Source organism: Vigna angularis, chromosome 1, assembly GCF_016808095.1.
Source record: "Vigna angularis cultivar LongXiaoDou No.4 chromosome 1, ASM1680809v1, whole genome shotgun sequence".
NCBI classification, from domain to species: Eukaryota; Viridiplantae; Streptophyta; class Magnoliopsida; order Fabales; family Fabaceae; genus Vigna; species Vigna angularis.
In genome coordinates this window covers 23,847,858-23,867,919 of record NC_068970.1, presented here as the reverse complement: position 1 = coordinate 23,867,919, position 20,062 = coordinate 23,847,858, and the positions used below count along the sequence as shown (strand labels likewise).

Below are 20,062 nucleotides of genomic sequence, written 5' to 3'. Positions count from 1 at the left end.
CATCCAAATACGTGTTTTGAGTTAAAAATACTAATATACGTTCACTTTGGTGCTAAAAATTCAAAACCATGTAATTTACATAAACTGAAAAAATGCTAATAATAATAATAATAATAATAATAATCCACCATCACTCCAAAACACTCTAAAACAATACTTCTAAAATCCTTAATACCAACATATTTTAAACGCAGTGCTTTTATCCCAGCAATTAATGAAACCGAGTAAGAAAGACACGTTAACTTTTTCAAAAAATTTAAATCAAGAACCATTAATATAACTCTTAAATTCGCACTAGAAAATTCAATTAATGATCTGTGGAGACAGATAAAAGCATTTATTTACGTAATTTTTAAATTCAAATTGGTAAAGGCAAATTGAAATAATAAGAATTGATATCTCAGCCCAACTATTATATGGGCCACCTCCACGTGGCATACACTTACCTCCTTTCATTTTGAAAAAACCCATACAAAACCTTCTCACCAGGACTCATTTCAACTTCCAGATCCTAATGCGGCACTATCATTGGGCCCCACGACCCCACTATAAAATCCTGCACCCCATTATCCTGACCGTTCGTGCAAATCAGAGCGTCATCAGGCACATAGACCCAGAATCCAATGGTCCAGATTTTAGCGAAGACGCTCTTCTCTACGTTACCCGATGCACTATTTCTCTTCTTACCTATTTCAACTTCATTCTCGTCTGTTTCAACTTTCATGCTATGCTTAGTCATTCTTCTCTTCTCTTATTTAATGCACACCCAAACGCCATTACTCATTCTTCCATTCAATCCTATTTTCTCTCTCTCTATCTTTTTCCAATCACAAACCTTAACTTCTTTAAATTGTGCCACCCAAGCTTTGAAACACCATTTCCAGGATCCTCCATTTCAACTAGCTCAGGTTTTTTCTTCTTCCCACTCTCTGATTCAACCTTTTCTTTTATTCTTGAGTTTCATTCTGCAACTTTGATTTTGAACTTAGCAAACTTCATTGTTTTTGTTTTTTAATTCCGACCTTGTGTTTTAACGTCTTAGGAAAAACAAAAACAAAAACAAAACAGTTCCTACGCAAAAAAAGTAATCATATCTGAAACTTAAAAGGTCGAATCTGCCTTGCACATGCTGCACTGCATCAGACCTTTACTTTGCTTTCTCACACTTTTTGACCATTTTACTATAACTTAACTTTTTATCAAACAGTGTACTTCTTTTTTTAAAAAAAGTTCACTTTTTTTGTTGCTTTTTTTTGTAGCGTATACTACTGATCATAAACTTATAGTGGGTATATATAATAATACCCTTTAGTTTATTTTATATTTTTGTGTACAAGAAAAAGAAAATGATCTTGAGATGTTGGTGATTGTGGACACTGATAGTTTCTGAAACAACCTTGGAGAGGCACACAGAGAAAAGGATGTCGGTGGTTCTGAGAAAAAGACTAGGTTGCTGCACGAAGGAAACCAAGATCAGCATTGATTTTGATGTGCCAGAGAGTAAGTGATTTCATCATCTTTCTGTAATCTTCTGTTACTTTTCACTCTCACAAAAAACTTTACTTGTTATTTGGTTCAGGATTTCTCTCATTTTTTATATTTGAAAGGCTTCATTATTAGCTTCAAATTCAGTTGAATTATTATATCATCATTAATCATAGTTTCAACTGCGAAATCAAATCAAGTGTGAGGTTTGATGATCTTTGAATATGAATTTGGGGTCTTTATTAGTGATTTTTGCTTAAAGTAGAAGGACCACCAACTAATAACTTAAGTGTTTCCATTCACTGACTGACTCACATTTGTTTATGTTTTATTCAAACAAACAAAAAAAAAACAGAGAGATTTGAATTTGAAATTAACGTTTTTCTCCACTGCGTACGTTTTTCTTCATTTGAGATGATGATGGTAACGTAGAAATCAATAAATGTAATTATTTTATCTTAATAAAGCATTTATGATTTCTTTTATTACAATAAATGTACATGTATAAACTAATTAAAATTTTGAAAGTGAAAGTAAGCATTATTGAAAATTAAAGTCGTTGATATCATTTTAAATTTTGAAAGTTCAAAAAAATATACAAAAAATACTTATTTTTTATAATTAAAAGACTTATTACTTTTTATATTCTGAATTTATGGTGCATCTGGATTTTACTTTAATATAAACTTAAAACATGCTTTTGTTTCTTAAACTGAAAGACTAAATTCACACGAAACTTCATAGATAAAAATGTAAATGAATATAATTAAAGCATACCATTTTTTTTAGGGACATGTCAATCAATTCTTAAGACAATGATATTTTGAAAATATTTTTTTTACAACATTTTAAGATCATTTATATGTTATTGTGATTGGTTTATGTTAGTATTTATAATCATTATTATTAATTGTGAAGTAATTTTGAACCAATCACAAAATGACATGTAAATGATGATAAAATGTTGTTAAAGTATCATTATTTCTTATTAATAATCTTAAAATTGTTTTACTTTCTTTTTCACAGTAACAGACTTATTTCATACTTCAATCATACAAAACAATGTTACATGCTTCATAAATAAAAACAAGCTCTTTTTACTTTTTTTCTCTTAAAGCAAAGATAGATAAATAAAAAGGAAAGTGTTATTGTCATTGTCATCGTACTCAAACGTTAGTTGTTTGTAAAGTTTACTTTTCAACTATTTATTCACACTTTCTTCTCTTAATATATTTAAAAAAAATTTAAAGAACAAAACTTTAATGAAATATAAAACTCTAAACAAATATCTTAAATACTATTCATCCATAGATTAAATGAACCCATCCAAAAATAATAAAAGCATACATCTCCCTGATCCAGACATTAGTGTAGCAGAAAACAAAAATGAAAATCAAAGCATAACTTTGTACTCTTTTTCTTTGTATTTGTATGGGACCCATGTGTGGGAATTCTCTTTTCCTTTTTGAGTTTCACTTATCTCTGATCCTTCTTGTTATTATTATCTTTATTTTGTTCCCATTTGAATTGGAAGTAGTTTTTGGGTACTTTTCTGTCATATCACCGAGAACTCTGTTTTCCATTCAGAATTTTTTGTCTCTCAGCATGCTATTCATCATCAGTTTCGCACTCAATTTCCTAAATAATTTTCCTTTGGTTATCCAATTCAATAAAAGAATGACTTAAATTGTGATAATTAATGTATATAAATCTCTTACAAACTTTTCACTGGTGTCACAAGTTTGTGTTTCATTTTACCATATACAACAAAAAGATTTAAACCAAAATATTCAATTTGTTAGGTACCAATATTAGGAAAAGAATTATTGAATATTCAAAACAAAAATATTCACATGACTTGAAACTTGCTTTTAAAAAAAATAGAATATTAGCTGAAAATGCAATGTGGAATACACGGTAAATGATGAGTCTTGCATGTGAGTCTTGTAGAATGTTGCGATGTAAGTTCAGTTATGGTTCTGATGTAGTATGTGTTTGCTTGAATATAGAGAAAATAGACAGATTTTCACAGTATCAACCAACTGTGATCTTTAGAAAAAAAAAAATCATTTTATTCTAGAAAGGCTTCTCTGTAATCATGGTATTGAAATGTTTCCAGTTTTGCATTACTTCATATGGTACTTTGTTGATGTATTCTTTCCTTTTTAACATTCCCTGATAGATTCTCATTTTGGTGTTGAGGATTTGGATGTTGTATATACTGCTATTAAAATGAATTTATAATGTTTCAGGTGTTGTGACATATAATGGCCTTGAGAGTTTCCCTTCGGATAATCGTTCTTGTGGAGATGAAAGCATAACGAGTAGAGGAGATGGATGTATAACTGATTCATTTAATGATGATGACTCCAGTTGCTGTTCATCCAGTAAAGATGCTTTTGGATCATTCTCTTCAAAATGTTTGACCATGAAAAGAGATGAACAAGGGTTGGAAGAGTGGGAACTCCCAGAAAGCCCTCCGAATTTTTATCTTAAACACAAGTCTGCCTTTGACGTTCAAAGTTCAGATGTAGAAGCAATGAAGGAGAAGTTTGCAAAGCTTTTGCTTGGTGGAGATATTACAGGAGGATCAAAAGGCCTCAACACAGCTTTAGCACTGTCTACTGCTATCACAAGCCTTGCAGGTTGCCTTTACTTTATGTGCACTTTTTTACTCTTATCTTTTGGTCTCATAAATAAAAAGTACATGTAGTTTGCAAAATTACTTTTTTAAGAAAATTTGAAAGTAAGATGAAAATCTGCAGTGACGGTTTTTGGTGAGTTGTGGAAATTGGAACCACTGTCTGAAGAAAGGAAGAGCAAATGGCAAAGAGAAATGGGATGGCTGTTGTTACCTACTAACTATATGGTTGAGTTAGTTCCTGCAAAGCAAAATGGTGCCAATGGTGGGATCTTTGAGGTATCTTTTTTTTGAACTGGGTTGAATATTTTCATACATATAACATTACAGAAAAAATAAGGTAGAAATTATCTTTGAACAGATAATGACCCCAAAAGCCCGTGCAGACATTCAAATGAATCTTCCAGCACTTCAGAAACTGGACTCAATGCTTATTGTAGGTCATCTCTTCATTCTCATTTAAGACCATGAAACATTGTGTTGTGTTATTAGCCTGTAACATTTTGTGGTCTTCTGTTCACACAGGAAACACTAGACTCGATGGTGAATACCGAGTTTTGGTATGCGGAGGAAGGAAGCCGGTCAGAAGGGAGGAACACAACTGGAAGACAGAGCAAAAGATGGTGGCTTCCATCACCACGAGTACCAAGAACTGGACTTTCTGAAGTTGAAAGAAAGAGGCTGCTTCATCAGGGAAGGATAGTTCATCAAATATTCAAGGCTGCCAAATCAATCAATGATAACATGTTGCTTGAGATACCCGTGCCATCAGTAATTAAGGATGCACTTCTGAAGGTAATCAACTTTGAATGTTTGAAGTTTTATGCTTCTAGCCTCAAGCAAACTGCTTTCCATTATAGATGGTTGGAAGCAACATGATAACAATGCCGTACCCAATTTGATCAAGAAATATAGCAATCACAATGATTTTTGGTCTTTTTCAGTTGTTGTTTCTCTTATTCTAATTAAATCTGTTTGTGTTTTAGAGTGGAAAGGCAAGCCTGGGAGAGGAACTGCACAAGGTTTTGATGGCTGAATCGATTTTTGGAGAAGAAATGCTTAAAGCTCTCAATTTGAAATCTGAACATGCTATCCTAGAGACCATTAATAAATTGGAAGCAGCTACATTTTCATGGAAAGAAAGAATCATACAGGAAAGTAGTGGCAAATCTCCGATTCGAACCTCATGGTCCTTCCTGAAGGACCCTGTGTCAGGTATAGAGAAGATGGAACTACTGTTGGAACGTGCAGAAAAACTTCTAAATCTGCTTAAGACCAGACATCCAAACCTTCCTCAAACATTTCTGGATGCTGCAAAAGTTCAACATGGCAAGGTAAGTTTGATAGTAATTATTTCAAAGTCATTCTGAGCGGGAAAAGTTTCCTAGTCATGCTTACATGTCTGTTTTATCCACTTATTCACAACACTGTTCATATGTTCTTCTTCCCCCACAAAATAAAAACTCCATGTCAAATTTTATAGTATTAACTTCTTTCTAACAACTTTTTGTAGGATATTGGGCATTCCATATTGGAAGCATACTCTAGAGTTCTTGGAAGTTTAGCATTTAGCATACTGTCTAGAATAGGAGACATATTGCAGGAGGATGCTTTCAGCAATCCCAATTCACCTATCTCAATAGGTCACTCTCCTGGGACAAATCTCTCTGAAGCTTGGGTGGTTGGTTCAAGTATAAGACACTCTTTAATAGACAAGATGAATGAGACAGAAGGACAGCATGGTCGTTCCAGTTGTGGCAGTACTTCTGACATAGAACTCCCACCTACTGAGGCCAGTGCCAACATTATAACTGCCACTCCAAGCCGTCGATTGTGGTGCATGGGTAGAAACTTGTAAAAATTCTCCTAAAAAATTCCTCACTGTGGCTTTTGTAAATGATGAGTACTGTTATTACCATACAGGTGGTATTAAAAGAAGCAAACTGACAGGTTTGCCTTATAAATTTTGGGTTCTTTTGTTGCCTAGGAATTTTATATCTTGTCCACAACAATTATAGTTGTAGATTGTGATTGTATATCCGAGTTTCTTCATGGCTAGGCTAGCAATTGAATACTTAAAAGGACGAGGGATGTTTCAAAACACTTGTTGATCAAATTTACTGGATTTGACAAATTATTTGAGCTCTGGTATCTGTGTATTGAGTTTCATGCATGATTTTGATAGTTCTAGTGAATTTTGGGTAATTCGAGCGTCTTTCTTACATTTCTTTTAAATCATTTCCAAGTTAAAGATCATAGGATTTTATGCAATTTGAGCTTAGATATTTCATGATCACATGTATCAGTCGACAGGCTTGGATCTGATTAGAGATCCACTATTATGATTATGAATTGTTTCCTTTTATTTGCTAAATAAACTTTGCCTAATAATTAAGTATTATTAAATTTCTGTTGTTATCCTGTATCAATTAAGAATTGTATTAAATTTGTTATTAAGAACTGTTGTTGAGAATGTATTATTTATAGAAGAGAATACAACTACTCCTACTTCCCTCGTTATCTCTTCTTTGATCCTTGCTTCTATTGATCCTCAAATGGTTAATAATCTGCATTCTCTTTCTACCTCCTAAGAAAACCTGGGACCACTTGAAACTTATTTTCAACCAAGACAATGCTGCCAAACATTTTGAATTGGAGTTTCACATCACAACCTATCATGAAGCTTCAACCAGAATTTGAAATCGTTCCTGCCACTTTACTATAGAAAAATATTTTTAAAAAGTATATATTATATTTATTTTAATTTATGAGACATCACATAATTATAGATAATATAAAAGTATATATTATCTATATGAATAGAACTTTTAATCTAATAATTATTTATAAGAACGTATGATTGAATAAAAAAATATTAAATAATATAACATTAAAGAAAACTCACTTAAGAGAGGTTAAATTAATCGGGTAAAACTTTTATTAAATATCACATATTTAATAATTTTATATAAAAAATAATTATATAAATCCAATAGTTATGTTACAATTTCAGATCATCAGTTATTCAAATTGACCAATAAGAAAATGATCAAATGAGTTATATTTTAATATGGTTTGAAGAGTACAGTTATATCAATTCTGCTCTATATAAAATTGGACAATAATAACAAATATTATCAAATGATTTACATTGTAGTATACTTTGAAAACTGTATGTATCATATCGATTTAGATTTATATAAATGAGATTCAGAAAGAATGTTATATTAAAATCTAAGTGAATAGAACTTTTAAAAATCATGGTTTTGGAAAATTTTATCCCCTTCTCTTAAAAGTATATATATTTGAGGATTGTCCCTTTTCTTTGTGACCACTTTTTTACACCTCTTCAATCTATCTTTTCCCCTCACCCTTAAGCATTTCATTTCATCACTACCATGAATTTGATGTGTATTGAGCTATAGGAGCGAATGATGATTGAGAACAGTGACAATGGCAGCCAGCAGAAAGTGCAAGTGACAGTGGATGCTCCAAAACAGATATTCATCAACAACTACACACTCTTGTGCTCTGTTGGCGTTGAATCGGATATGCATATGTCTCCTCTACAAAGTGGACATACCCTGAGCATAATAGCATTAAAGTTAGAAACATTCTTAAGTCTCTTTATTTGGATATACTTCTCAATAACTGCAAAAAACTCTTATTCATGAACAAATTTATCGACCTGCACCCTTAATTATGTTTTGGAAACAGGTAGAAGTGTCCACTGAAAGTAACCAATGGTAATTGACACTTAAATAATACATTGTACTGATACTAAGGCTCATAACATGAGATGCTACAACATTTACTATATTTTGCCATTGTAGAATCTTAACCAGCTCATAATCTGCAAATATCTAATTTCTGCCATCATTACATTCCATTATTTGTGCACAAAAACTGTAGAGCTCATTTATCTATGCATAGATACAATACAGCAGTAAATTGGTTCGATTAAATGGAACATAAGTAGTTTGTACAAATTTGAAGCTTCAATTTACCAATTTAGTGATCCAGAAAACCCAATCAAATTTTCTCATACCTGTGAATCTGCTTCAGCCACTTGTCTATACATGTTCTATGAAACTCGTGATGGCATGGCAGTACTCTCATGTTGTCTCCATCCTCATACTCCACGAGGCATATATAGCATCTGTGAAAAAAAAAACGGATTAGCAGAGTTGAAAAATGTAACATACCTCTATAGTATGTAATACTTGCAGATGCTGTAAAAGTGATAACAAGTTGCACAAACTAAGCATCAAAATTCCAGGTATCATTGTACCATGTAGTATTTTCTTCCAAAAATCTATACTGTAACCAAAACCCGTGGCCTTCTGACAGTCTTCTTTACCTTCTTTTTTGTTTTGGGAAAGTTCATTAAATTAACAGTTGCATTAGAATATTGTCATTTATGTTAGATTGTATAGTCAATTCTATTACATTGACTAGGGGATAGTATCACACATTGACTACTATAAAGGAACAAATATTATAATTAACTAAGCCTAATAATTGTTATGCAAATTATTATTTTTGTGTTCTCTCACGTTATGTTGTAAATAATACAAAAGAGAATCTATAAATTCCAAAACCAAAATTACCAATACAAAAGGGAATAAAAGCAGAAATGGAAAATCCTAAAACGCACTGAAAAAACTAGACACCGAGTAGTGGTAAACTAAAAGACTTACTGAGCACCGTCCTCTTGATGCTTGTGCAACTTCTCATATAACTTGACAGGCAAGGAATCAACAACATCATTAGGCGCAGGAACAGATCCACTACAAGATACAGATGGCCGGGAAGATAAAACAACAGATTGCTGGTGAATTTCATCCAGAACCTAATTCAAACATGTACAAAAGATTCAAATTGCTTAAGTTTATTATCATTTGAAATCAAAGTAATTAAACAGCACATTAAAATTACCTCAAATAAGGCTTCAGCAAGCATAACAATTCTTGATATGCTAGCTCTGGCACCGGTATCATCATTTGAATTAGTGTTTCGATTATTGATTCGGCATGTACAATGCCCATTTCTATGTTGACCAGACAAGATACATGATCTATCATGTCCAGAAAGATTTTCAAACCGGCTACCCAACCGCTGAAGAGCACGAACCTAAATAATATTACATGCAAATAAGTAAAGGAAATATGTCGGGTATGGATACTTATAAATAAGTTTCCTTGAGTCTTACTTTTCCTTCTGCTTGTTTAAAGATTTATGATTTAATAATGACAACATAAATTATCAACTTCATCACTTTGACGCGTTTGGATTGTGGATTTTCTTCTTTTGTTTTAACAAAAAGACTGAATTTTGCTGGTTAGTTTGTTTCTACATTATCAAATCACTAATAGTTACTCAAAGTTCAAAATCCACAAACCTGGGACCGCATTCTTCTTCTCCGTTCAAGGAAATTGGACCTATGCTCCAGAAGATCCTGATACCTACCTTCTCTCAATCGTGAAGTATCATCCTCGTAGTCTTGGATACCAAACATGGAGTTAGACATGCTAGATGTAGAAGAATTAACGGTCGTGTGATCAGATGATGACACTCTTGAATCTCCCTCCAGCGATTGCCTGTCAATATCCTGGCTATGGTGGCTAGCATCTCTCAGCTCTCTTTCCTGCTGCAAAGGGAAAAAGGTGAGGTCTGAAAATGTTGTTCTACGAAGAACTCTGTCATGAAGTCTTCCAACACTTAAAGTTCGGCTAAAATGAACATTCTGTTCAACTGATTCTCGAGCACCATTTCGTTGATCAATATTTCTAGTGTCATCAATTTCTGTCTCTGTTAAAATTCTTGGAGAAAATAAGTTCACATCCAGCCCTTCTCTTATGGGAACTCCATCTATGGGATTTCTCTGCAAGTTTCCAAGTGTACCTGATGTAAGGACACTTGACCTTAAATTACTAGAAGCATCTTCATGAGATTGTACATGTATTTGATTGAAAACAGATGCATGAAGCAGGTCATTGCCTTGTAGTGCTTCTCTTCTGTTAATCGAACTTCCAGGAGATCTAGGGTGGAGATTACACTCATCTTCATTGTCAATTGTTGAGAGACTTGCAGAAGAAACAGGACAAGGCCTTGATGACCCCAAACTGGTGGTTCGGCTAAGTCTGAAGCTTACACTACCTGGAATGAGGCTAAGCTGAGAAAGGAAATGACTTGTAGGGTTCAAGGAATGGGTTGAAGAATTATGGCTAGAGCTGCTAGCAGTTCTGGATGAGGTGTTGGGGATGCTTGTTTCTCCCCATTCATGAATGTCAATGTTAGAAGGCATACAAGTTATTTCACTACCTTTAACCTTTGTAAATGACTCTGTTTTCACCTCATGCGAATTTGTTACATTGCCATTAGCATATGTAATATCACTGCCATTTACTTTATTCTGATCACAAGCCTACAGCAAGAATTACAATTATGGTCAGACAGTTAACGAGCACCATAAAACTATGTTCAAATCAACCAAAACTGCTGTCAACATTCAATTCAAGATGGTTATTCTGGAAATCAGATTTTGAATAGAAAAAATCGAACCATTCCAAGTATTACTTCCAAGACATGTTTAAAGCTTTAAGAAATCAGGTCTTGACGCTTCTTAAAAATCAAGATAGCTCTTGCAAATTATTTGCAGACCAGATGCGATGCTCCACGAGAATACGTTCACCTAATTCCTATTCTCCTTTCTATTTGTGGATAAAAAGGACGCAAGGTTCTTCAATAATAGATTTTATATTAAAAACAGCAGTAATTCGATATCCTCAGAAAAAACTAGTTACCAACTACTTTATATTAAAAACAGTGAAATTGAAGGTCCTGTTTTAAGTCAAATAACAACAACATTAACACAACTAGTATTTTAAGATTGCAAATTAAAAACCAGTATACCACCACTCCATGCATAGTAAAAGCGTCTTACGACAAATAGCATCAAAAACATTAACACTAATAATTTAACAACGTAAAAACAAGAATAGTACACCACCACCCCGTGCATAAAAAGTTATTTTGCATACTCAATCAAAAAAAAAATTAAAAAACCAAACAGATAAAACGCATGAAAGTTTCGAAACGATGGTTCTTCTAAATCCAATTCATGTAGCATTGAACAGAACCGGAAAGTAGGTAGCCTCTGAATCCTTCGATGTTTGAACCTATTAAAATCCTCCATTTCACAATCCAAATAGCCTCAAAGCCTATCGGTTAGGAGCTTATAGTAGGTAGAAAGGTAGAGGGGGTCGATAAACCAGAAGAAAATGAAAACAAATAAACATAGGAAAGTGAAAAAAAAAAGTAAAGAAAGAGCAAAGACAACAGTTAGTTACCTGGTCTGCATTATCACTGTCGTGAGAACCAGAAGTAGTTCCAAGACAATAAGATGGAAAAACTCTAAAGCCCTTAGATCGACCCTTCCTTAAACTCCCCGACGAAGAAGGAGAAGAAGGAGTGGCTTTGCTACCATTGGAACCCATGAACCCAACAGCAAGTCTCCACTTTTTCAGTAACCCAGTTCACCAATTCACAAAACCCAGAACTCAAAATGGCTTCTTTCTTGAGATTCCAACGTGGTCAGATCTACAGAGAGGTAAAACTAAACTTGCATTGGTATCTGAGACTGTGTAGGATTGAAGAGAAAATTGGTACAGATAAAATGAAAGGGTAGAGGTTACATTTTTAGGTGGTGATGGGAGTAGCTGGGTGAATGGGACAAAGCAACTCGATTGTTGTTGCGGAGAGAGGATGAAACTTTTTTTCTAAGAAAGTAATTGTTTTCGTGTATTAAACCGTGTTGAGATGACAGAGTTTTCCTCAGCAACCATTATGTGATTTAATTAATTTTGTACATAGGCCATAGTTGGGTGATTATTGCATAACATTAGAATTCCCAGCAAGTTCCTCTAAAGTCAAGGTCCCCTATGGGACCAAACACTTGCTAATGGATGGCTTCCAAACTCCTAGTCAAGTGTCTTTATGAATGATTGTTTTATGTTGGAAGGTTGGTATGAAAATAAAATCAATAAAAAGATGAATAATAGATATATAAATTGTGACAAAAGTCATTTTACTTTAGAAGTGGTAGGTTTATTGCACAAAAACATCTGTCTAAATATAGAATAAAAGTGAAGGGAAAGTTTTTAGAATTGAATGAAAATGCACTGTTAATGTAAAAATTATATATTTTTAATTAATTAAAATTTATTTATTCATATGTTTTTAAACTTGTGAAAGCTATGTTCTATGAACATGATCCTTAATTTGAGATACTATGTGATTATATATGATGAGAAGATATCATAAAAAAATAAATAATCTATAATATAATAATTTATTTCATATAACTTTTTCTCAAGTTTTTATGATTATGTATATTTTTATTCTATTAATAAGCTTATTTGATTGACATTCTAATTTTGATAAATCCTTTTTATTTATCATGTTATTCCAAAAGGATGTGAAATTATGAATCATATTTTAGTCATTTCATTTTTTTTAATTTAATAATATTAGAAAAAGAAAAGACATATTAAATATTTTTTTACCTGCTTAAAATTTCATTACAAATATTTTATTCATATGAATATATTATTATTCAACTTTTGAATTCTGTATTATTTATAAGAAAATTCTCTAACTACTCAAATATCATTCATCATGTTAACATAACAATTAAATCAATTTGATCTTTGGAATAAGTTAAATTAGTTTGACTTTTGACTTATTTTGAATCAAATTAACCTTTAATTTATGTTGAATCGGTTAGACTTTTGATTTGCACTAAATTAGCTCAACTTTTTGTTTATGAGAATTCGTTTCAATTTTCGATCCAATTGACTCGTCTCAATCTTCGACTTGAATTAATTTATCTCAACCTTCAATTCATGTTAACAAATCTTACCTTTGACCTAAGTGTTTCTCGTCTCAAACATTGACCTAGGTCAAATTAACTCAACTTTCAATCTGAACTAACTTAGTTGAGCCTTTAGCTTAAGCCAACTCAACTAAGCTTTTAGCTTGAGCTGACTCTATTGAACCTTCAACCTAAGTTAACTCAGTTTAACCAATCTCATATCATATCAAATTCAAAATGAATAACAGTTTATTAAAGCACCAACAACATCAAAAAGTGGTAATTAGTTTTCCTTATCTTATAGATGACCAAACCGCTCTAAAAGACTTAACACATTACCAACGCATAGGAAGCTCTATTTGCTCCTATGAATAACAGAGGGTACACAATTATGTGGGAGAATTTGGAAGAGAAAAGTGAAGAATAGAGAGTCTGTTATTTAACTGAAGTGTAATGCAATGTTTATATACAACGTGTATGTGACAACAGTATATCAGAAAACGAAAACTGTCTAAATAGAAAACCAGCAAGCTATTAAAAGTTGTTTGACTTGACTTTTCCAATAATTCCCTTCAAGGCAAACTCACACAGCACCTAATTCCGATCTCCTTTCTTAACCACTCAAATCTTTCAATCTTCACTGCTTTCGTAAAGACATCCGCAAGCTGGGTTTCAGTGCTGCAGTAAGTCAGAGCTATTCTTCCTTTGTTCACCATATCTCTGAGAAAGTGATATCTCACTTCTATATGCTTGCTTCGACCATGGCTCACGGGGTTTTTAGAGAGATTGATAGTAGACACATTGTCTATCTTCAACTGCAAAGGCGTTTTCACTGGAATCATCAACTCTCTCAATACTTCTTCCAACCAGATCCCCTAACAAGCTGCATAGCTGCCCGCTATGTACTCCGCTTCACAGCTAGACAGAGCCACCACAGGCTGTTTCTTCGAGCACCACGAAATGGGAGATCCATTCAGCATAAACATATAGCCTGATGTGCTCTTCCTCTCAACACAATCTCCACCATGATCTGAATCTGTGAACCCAATAAGTTCTAAACTTCCTTCATCAGCGTTGCGCTTCCCAAATGGAAACAATATACCAAAGTCTGCAGGGCCTTTGACATATCTCAACACCCTTTTTGCTGCGAGCATATGCGTTCTCCTTGGCTTCCTCATGAACCTGCTTATCAACCCCACACTGTATGATAGATATGGTCTGCTGTTGCACAAGAATCGTAGAGAACCTACAATCTGCTTGAACAAGGTTTCTTCAGAGTCGGTTTCGTTCTTGTCGTTCATTAGTTTTAGATTCACTTCTATTGGACTCCTTGCTGGGTTGCACACAAACATGTTGAATCGTTCCAGCAATTCTTTAACATACTTCCTCTGATGCAAAATCAGACCCGTCTCAGTACAGGTGAACTCCATGCCCAAAAAATAGTTCAGCTCTCCCAAGTCAGTCATTTTGAACTATAACTGCATCATCTTCTTCAATTTTGTTTATGCAGTTTGGATTCGACCCAATAATGAGTAGATCATCCACGTATAAGCAGATAATCAGCAGTTCATCTCCTTCACCCTTTTTCACGTAAACACCATGCTCAACCACGCATTTGGTGAAGTTGAGTTTCATTAGGAATGAGTCAATGCATTTGTTCCACGCTCTGGGAGCTTGCCTCAATCCGATAGCGCCTTTTCTAACTTATACACCTGGTGTTCTCTGCCTTTTTCAATGAACCCAGGTGGTTGTTGTACATATACTTCTTCTTCCAATGGGCCATGGAGAAACGCGGACTTCACGTCAAGTTGAAACAAAGACCACCATCTCGCACAGGCTACAGCTATCACCAAACGAATGGTCTCCATCCTAGCGACTGATGCAAACACTTCATTGAAGTCAAAGCCTTGTCTTTGGAGGAAACCCTTTGCAACCAATCGTGCTTTGTACCTGGAAACAGATCCATCAGGCCTCAGCTTGCGCTTGAACACCCACTTCACTCTGATGCTCTTCTTTTTGGCAGGAAGGTCGACAAGCTGCCAGGTTCTGTTCTTCTCGATGGACTCTATTTCTTCTCTCATAGCATTTTTCCACACATGTTCCTTTAACGCCTCGATTTTGTCTATGGGTTCTGCTCCAGCCAATAGAGCCATGTGCACCAAATCACCTTCATCACCTATCTGCGCATCTAAATAAACCTCACAGTCGCCGAACCTCTGCGGTTGCACTTGTTGCCTCCTTAGTCTATCAGATTCATCACACTGAACTCGCTGCCTGTTTTCTGACATCGTTGCTGACTCTGTTGTGATTGGGTTATCCTCATCTTTTTCCATTCTGGTTTTCATCAAGCTGATACGCTTCTGATTCCAGTCCCAGCATTTGTCTTCCATAATCACCACATCTCTGCTCAAAGTGACTTTCTCTTCAATTGGATCGAAGAGTTTATACGCGCCAGTGGGATGATACCCGATGAACAACATTACTCTGCTCTTATCCTTCAACTTAGATCTCTTCTGATCTGGGACGTGCATGTACGCGAGTGAGTCGAACACCTTCAGATTATCAATTGTCGGTCTCTCACCGCTCCACGCCTCAAGTGGCACTTTACCCTCTAATTTCTTCGTAGGACACCTGTTGAGCAGGCGGACAGCTGTGGATACTGCCTCGCCCCACAACTTCTGTGGCAGTGCTTTCTCCTTCAACATGCTTCTCGCCATGTTAAAGATTGTTTGATTCCTCATCTCCGCAAGCCCATTATGCTGAGGAGTGTATGGGGCGGTGATCTCGTGTGTAATCCCACTCAACTGACAGTGGCTCTCGAAGGCAACAGACGTGTACTCTCCTCCTCCGTCTGTCCTCAATATCTTTAGCAGTTGTCCGCTTTCCTTTTCATCACGTGTCTTGAAACGAATGAAGGTTTCCAGTGCATCACTTTTCTCCTTAATCAAATATACCCAAGTCATTCTGCTGAATTCATCGATGAACGAGATGAAGTACATGTTTCCAGCAACTGTAGGTACTTCAATTGGACCATAAATGTCCGAATGTACAACTCCTAGGCAAGCCTTTGCCCTCGTACCCAACTCAGCTTTGAAAGGCTTCCTTGTATGTTTCCTAGAAATACATGTTTCACACTCCTTTCCTGGTAATACAATCTTGGGCAGGCCATAAACCATCTCCTTTGCGCTGAACTGCTGTAAGCTTTTGAAGTTCAGGTGGCCATATCGCAAGTGCCACAACCAGCTTTCTTCACTGGTCTTTATTGAAGCCATGCACTCAAAGTTTTCCACTACTTCCAGGCTAACCTGAAAGGTTCTGTTATTGGAAATCTTGCTTCTCAAGATCAGATTCTTGTCTCTATTGAATAGCTCAACCTTATTGTCTTCCATCACCACCTTAACAGATTGCATCTCATATCTGGAACAAGAAGCACACCCGTGACCATTGCATGCGAGCCATTCTTTCTCCGTATTACTACATCTCCAATGCCCTTCACTCTCAGAGTACTGTCATCAGTAAACTTGACTCTACTCTTCTTCGTGGCATCAAAGTTGATCAACCAGTCTTGATGACACGTCATGTGGTTCGAACACCCCGAGTCCAGATACCACATGTTAGCGTGAGAGCTTGAGCCTTTTCCTGAAGTGGTCACCATCAAGGTTAGAGGTTCAAAGTCTGAATCCTCTTGAGCGATATGCGCTTCTGTGCCTTGATGTCGCTTTTGTCTTCCTTCTTCCGCGTGACACTCAGACGCAAAGTGTCCATACTTGTTGCAGTTGAAGCATTTGATGTTTCTTTTATCCTTCCTTGAATAATGACGCTTCTCTGGCTTCCCATCTTTCTCCACTGATGCAGACCCATGATCAGCCTTGTCTTTATCAGATTTTCAATTCCCTTTTGATCGTTTTCCTTTCCACTTCTTCTTCTCATCATGCTTGGAGTGGTGCACTTTCAAGGCCTGTTCGTCGTTCTTGACTGAGTTTCTGTCCATCATTCTCATTTCATGGGCTTCCAGCGAGCTTTGGAGCTCTTCAACTTTCATCATCGAAAGATCCTTCGATTCTTCTATCGCGACTACTATATAGTCGAACTTCCGTGGTAGCGATCTCATGATCTTCTCCATGATCATGGTATCATTAACGACTTCCCCGCATCCTTTCATCTGATTCGTAATGGTGAGTATCTTGTTGAAATATTCACCAACCCTATCGTTGTCTTCCATCTGCAGTAACTCATATTGCCTTCTAAGGGTTTGAAGCTTCACCTTCTTGATCTTCTTCCCTCCTGTGTGACAACGTACTAGAATGCTCCAGGCTTCTCTAGAAGTGCTAGCGTTCTGAATCTTCTCAAAATGGGTATCATCAACGCACTGGTGAATGATGAAAAGGGCCTTGTTATCCTTCTTCTTGAACGCGGCTTTCTGGTCGTCCGTTGCACCAAGACCAATCTCTCGGTCATCACCTTCAATAACGTCACTCACGTCTTGAAACTTGAACAGCACCCTCATCTGTGTGCTCCATCTCGTCCAATTCTTTTCTGTGAGTATCGGAAGGTTTGTTGTGGAAAGATCACTCCCCGCCATTCTTCTTGCTTCAAGATCCAAACAACCGCATTGTGTTCTTGGTCTTCTTGAAGTACGCCTCAGGTTTCTTCGTAACCTGCGCTCTGATACCAATTCTGTTGGAGAATTTGGAAGAGAAAAGTGAAGAATAGAGAGTCTGTTATTGAACTGAAGTGTAATGCAATGTTTATATACAACGTGTATGTGATAATAGTATATCAGAAAACGAAAACTGTCTAAACAGAAAACCAGCAAGCTATTAAAAGTTGTTTGACTTGACTTTTCCAATAAATTATAACCACTGATTAGTAGACAACCTTATAGAAGACTCAAATGTGACATGCATCCACAATAAACTCATGACAAAACAGACCAAAAAGAGGAGTAGAAAATGAATTTACTCTATGTGAAAAACTAATCGATCCAAATTGAAGAGTTCACCATAATGATCAATCATTAGGTCTCGATTCTTCAATCAGACGAACAAAAGACGAAAACTCGTAGAAAAAAATCAAAAAACTCTAGAAAAGTGATTTCTAGAGAGATTTTATGTTTTAAAATTAAAAAAATCGTTCATAATGAAACTATTTATATTAAAACTCTTTAATATCAAAATAATCGAATCTTATATTTTTAAACCACTTTCTCTTCTAAAATACCATTTTTTACGTTTTACATATAAAAATTTTAACAAACAGTGAGAGAAGAATAGAATGACCAAGAAATAAATTGAGAAAGAAAATTGAAAAACATATTTTTATTGGATCTCATGAATTAAGATTAGTATCTTTATTACTTTATTTTGTTTGAAAATCATATGGTTTTAAGATCTTAAGGTTCCCATAATGAATTAGGAAAGTAATAAATTATATGTAGTATTAGAAAGCTGTTAAATTTATAATTCTCCTCTTTCTGCTTTTTCCAGTTAGTATAGCCACTGCAGTGATCGTGTCTTCAAATCTTGAAATCCAATTTAATTGAAAAGTGCATGCGTAAATCATTATTACGGCGTGAATAAGTGCAATTGGAATTTCCTATTATGCGAATTCAAAATTGGTTATCAAAACTAAATGCCTTAATTGCAAGGTTTGAATTGCAAATTCAAATTGAATGACTTGATGGGAAAATAAAATACCTGTTCCGTGAAATAATTGGATTATGCTCTCCACTGGCATCAATTTTAAAGCCTTTGTTTTAGTTGCTGAAAATTATAATTAATATAGGTGTAGGGATACCCAATTAATGTTATTACAGCAATAAAAGGCAATTTCACCATTGCGCATGTGTGGTGCTGAATAAGATATGCTGCTGCTGAAATTGGCAAGGCGAGAATGCCTCTTCCGGTATTTGTAGATTTCAATTGAAATGAAATTAATGTTTAATTATTATTATTAAATTAAAATTAAGAGAATGTTATGTATAGTTAATAGCAATACAAAACTATTTGAAATTAAGTATGATAAATTTTGTTAGTAAAATGCCTAACATTTTAAAGATATTTGATTTCAAATTAATGATGATTTTATTTCAATTATCCATAGAATTATGAATTAATTGAAGTTCATTATTATAAAACATTTTTTTGTTACTCAAAGGTTTATCAATTGCTTTTATAATTGATGAACATGATAGTAGATAATTTTGTAAGTGACACTATTTTATATAAGATTTGAAAAATGTTAAATAGATTTAGTTTGTTATTTATGCAAATTAATTTACTTAGTAACATTAAGTATATTCTTTTCAAATATGAGAATGTGAAAGAATTTATTAAATTTGTGGAAGACTATTCCCAAAGTTGTTGACAAGTCCCTCATTGGACAAATATCTTGACTATCATGAAGTTTGATGTTCTCATACCATGCAGAGACATGTTACCAAGATGTCAAACATAACAACAAAACTCAAATTTCTTGAAATGACATGGATGAGAAATTTCTTGTGCAATTCATTTTTAACTCATTCTCATCTAAGTATGGTATGTTCCAAATGAACTATAATACCATGAAAGACAAATGAAATATACATGAATTACAAATTATGTTAGTTTAAGAGGAAACTGAACTCAACACATTAGAAAATCATTTCATTATGTGAAAAATCAATGAGCTTGAAAGAAAGTTGATAATAACAACATGAAAATTGTAAATGACCATTAAAGATCGTTGAGTCCTCTACTAAAATTTTAAAGAAAAATGACAAATGTCATTTCTGCAACAAGTCTGGACATTTTCAGAAGGACTATCATAAGTGTAAAGCTTGATTAAAAAAGAAAGGGATTCCTTTCAACCCGAGCCATAAACCAAATGAGAAGTTCGTCTTCATGGAGAATAGAGTGAAGCTATTAGGACTTATCATTTGATCCTTGACACTATATTTCACTTAGACTTGATGGTGGTACTTCTTATGAACTTGTATCACTAGAAATTTAGTTTATTTGTCTAAGCTTGGTGTTGTTGGATGCTCTTCTAAGTTTAGGAATGATTGTTTCAAATTGTTT

The 20,062-nt window shown here is 34.6% G+C and overlaps 3 protein-coding genes across 6 annotated transcripts; 1 reads left to right on the top strand and 2 right to left on the bottom strand.

The window, feature by feature from the left end:
* The first annotated feature begins 714 nt into the window (after window positions 1-714).
* LOC108332640 (rop guanine nucleotide exchange factor 14) lies at window positions 715-6,114 on the top strand. 4 transcript variants are annotated; one of them, XM_017567964.2, is made up of 8 exons: window positions 715-908; window positions 1,414-1,500; window positions 3,738-4,130; window positions 4,251-4,405; window positions 4,488-4,562; window positions 4,652-4,921; window positions 5,113-5,460; window positions 5,640-6,114. In XM_017567964.2, exons 1-8 carry the CDS (start codon window positions 728-730, stop codon window positions 5,982-5,984), a joined length of 1,854 nt encoding a protein of 617 aa, XP_017423453.1. In that variant the 5' UTR covers window positions 715-727; the 3' UTR covers window positions 5,985-6,114. The 4 variants fall into 4 exon arrangements, with proteins under 4 accessions (XP_017423453.1, XP_017423448.1, XP_017423458.1 ...); XM_017567959.2 differs by having other exon boundaries at window positions 1,384-1,500; XM_017567969.2 differs by having other exon boundaries at window positions 1,338-1,500.
* Window positions 6,115-7,218: 1,104 nt separating this feature from the next.
* On the bottom strand, window positions 7,219-12,074 carry LOC108332322 (uncharacterized). Its single transcript, XM_017567526.2, has 6 exons — window positions 11,479-12,074; window positions 9,528-10,553; window positions 9,065-9,259; window positions 8,827-8,978; window positions 8,175-8,285; window positions 7,219-7,710 (listed from the first exon to the last, which is right to left on the bottom strand). Exons 1-6 carry the CDS (start codon window positions 11,623-11,625, stop codon window positions 7,641-7,643), a joined length of 1,701 nt encoding a protein of 566 aa, XP_017423015.1. The 5' UTR covers window positions 11,626-12,074; the 3' UTR covers window positions 7,219-7,640.
* Window positions 12,075-13,876: 1,802 nt separating this feature from the next.
* Window positions 13,877-14,467, bottom strand: LOC108328303 (secreted RxLR effector protein 161-like). Its single transcript, XM_017562158.1, has one exon. The coding sequence runs from the start codon at window positions 14,465-14,467 to the stop codon at window positions 13,877-13,879; it is 591 nt and encodes a 196-aa protein (XP_017417647.1).
* Window positions 14,468-20,062: the final 5,595 nt, after the last annotated feature.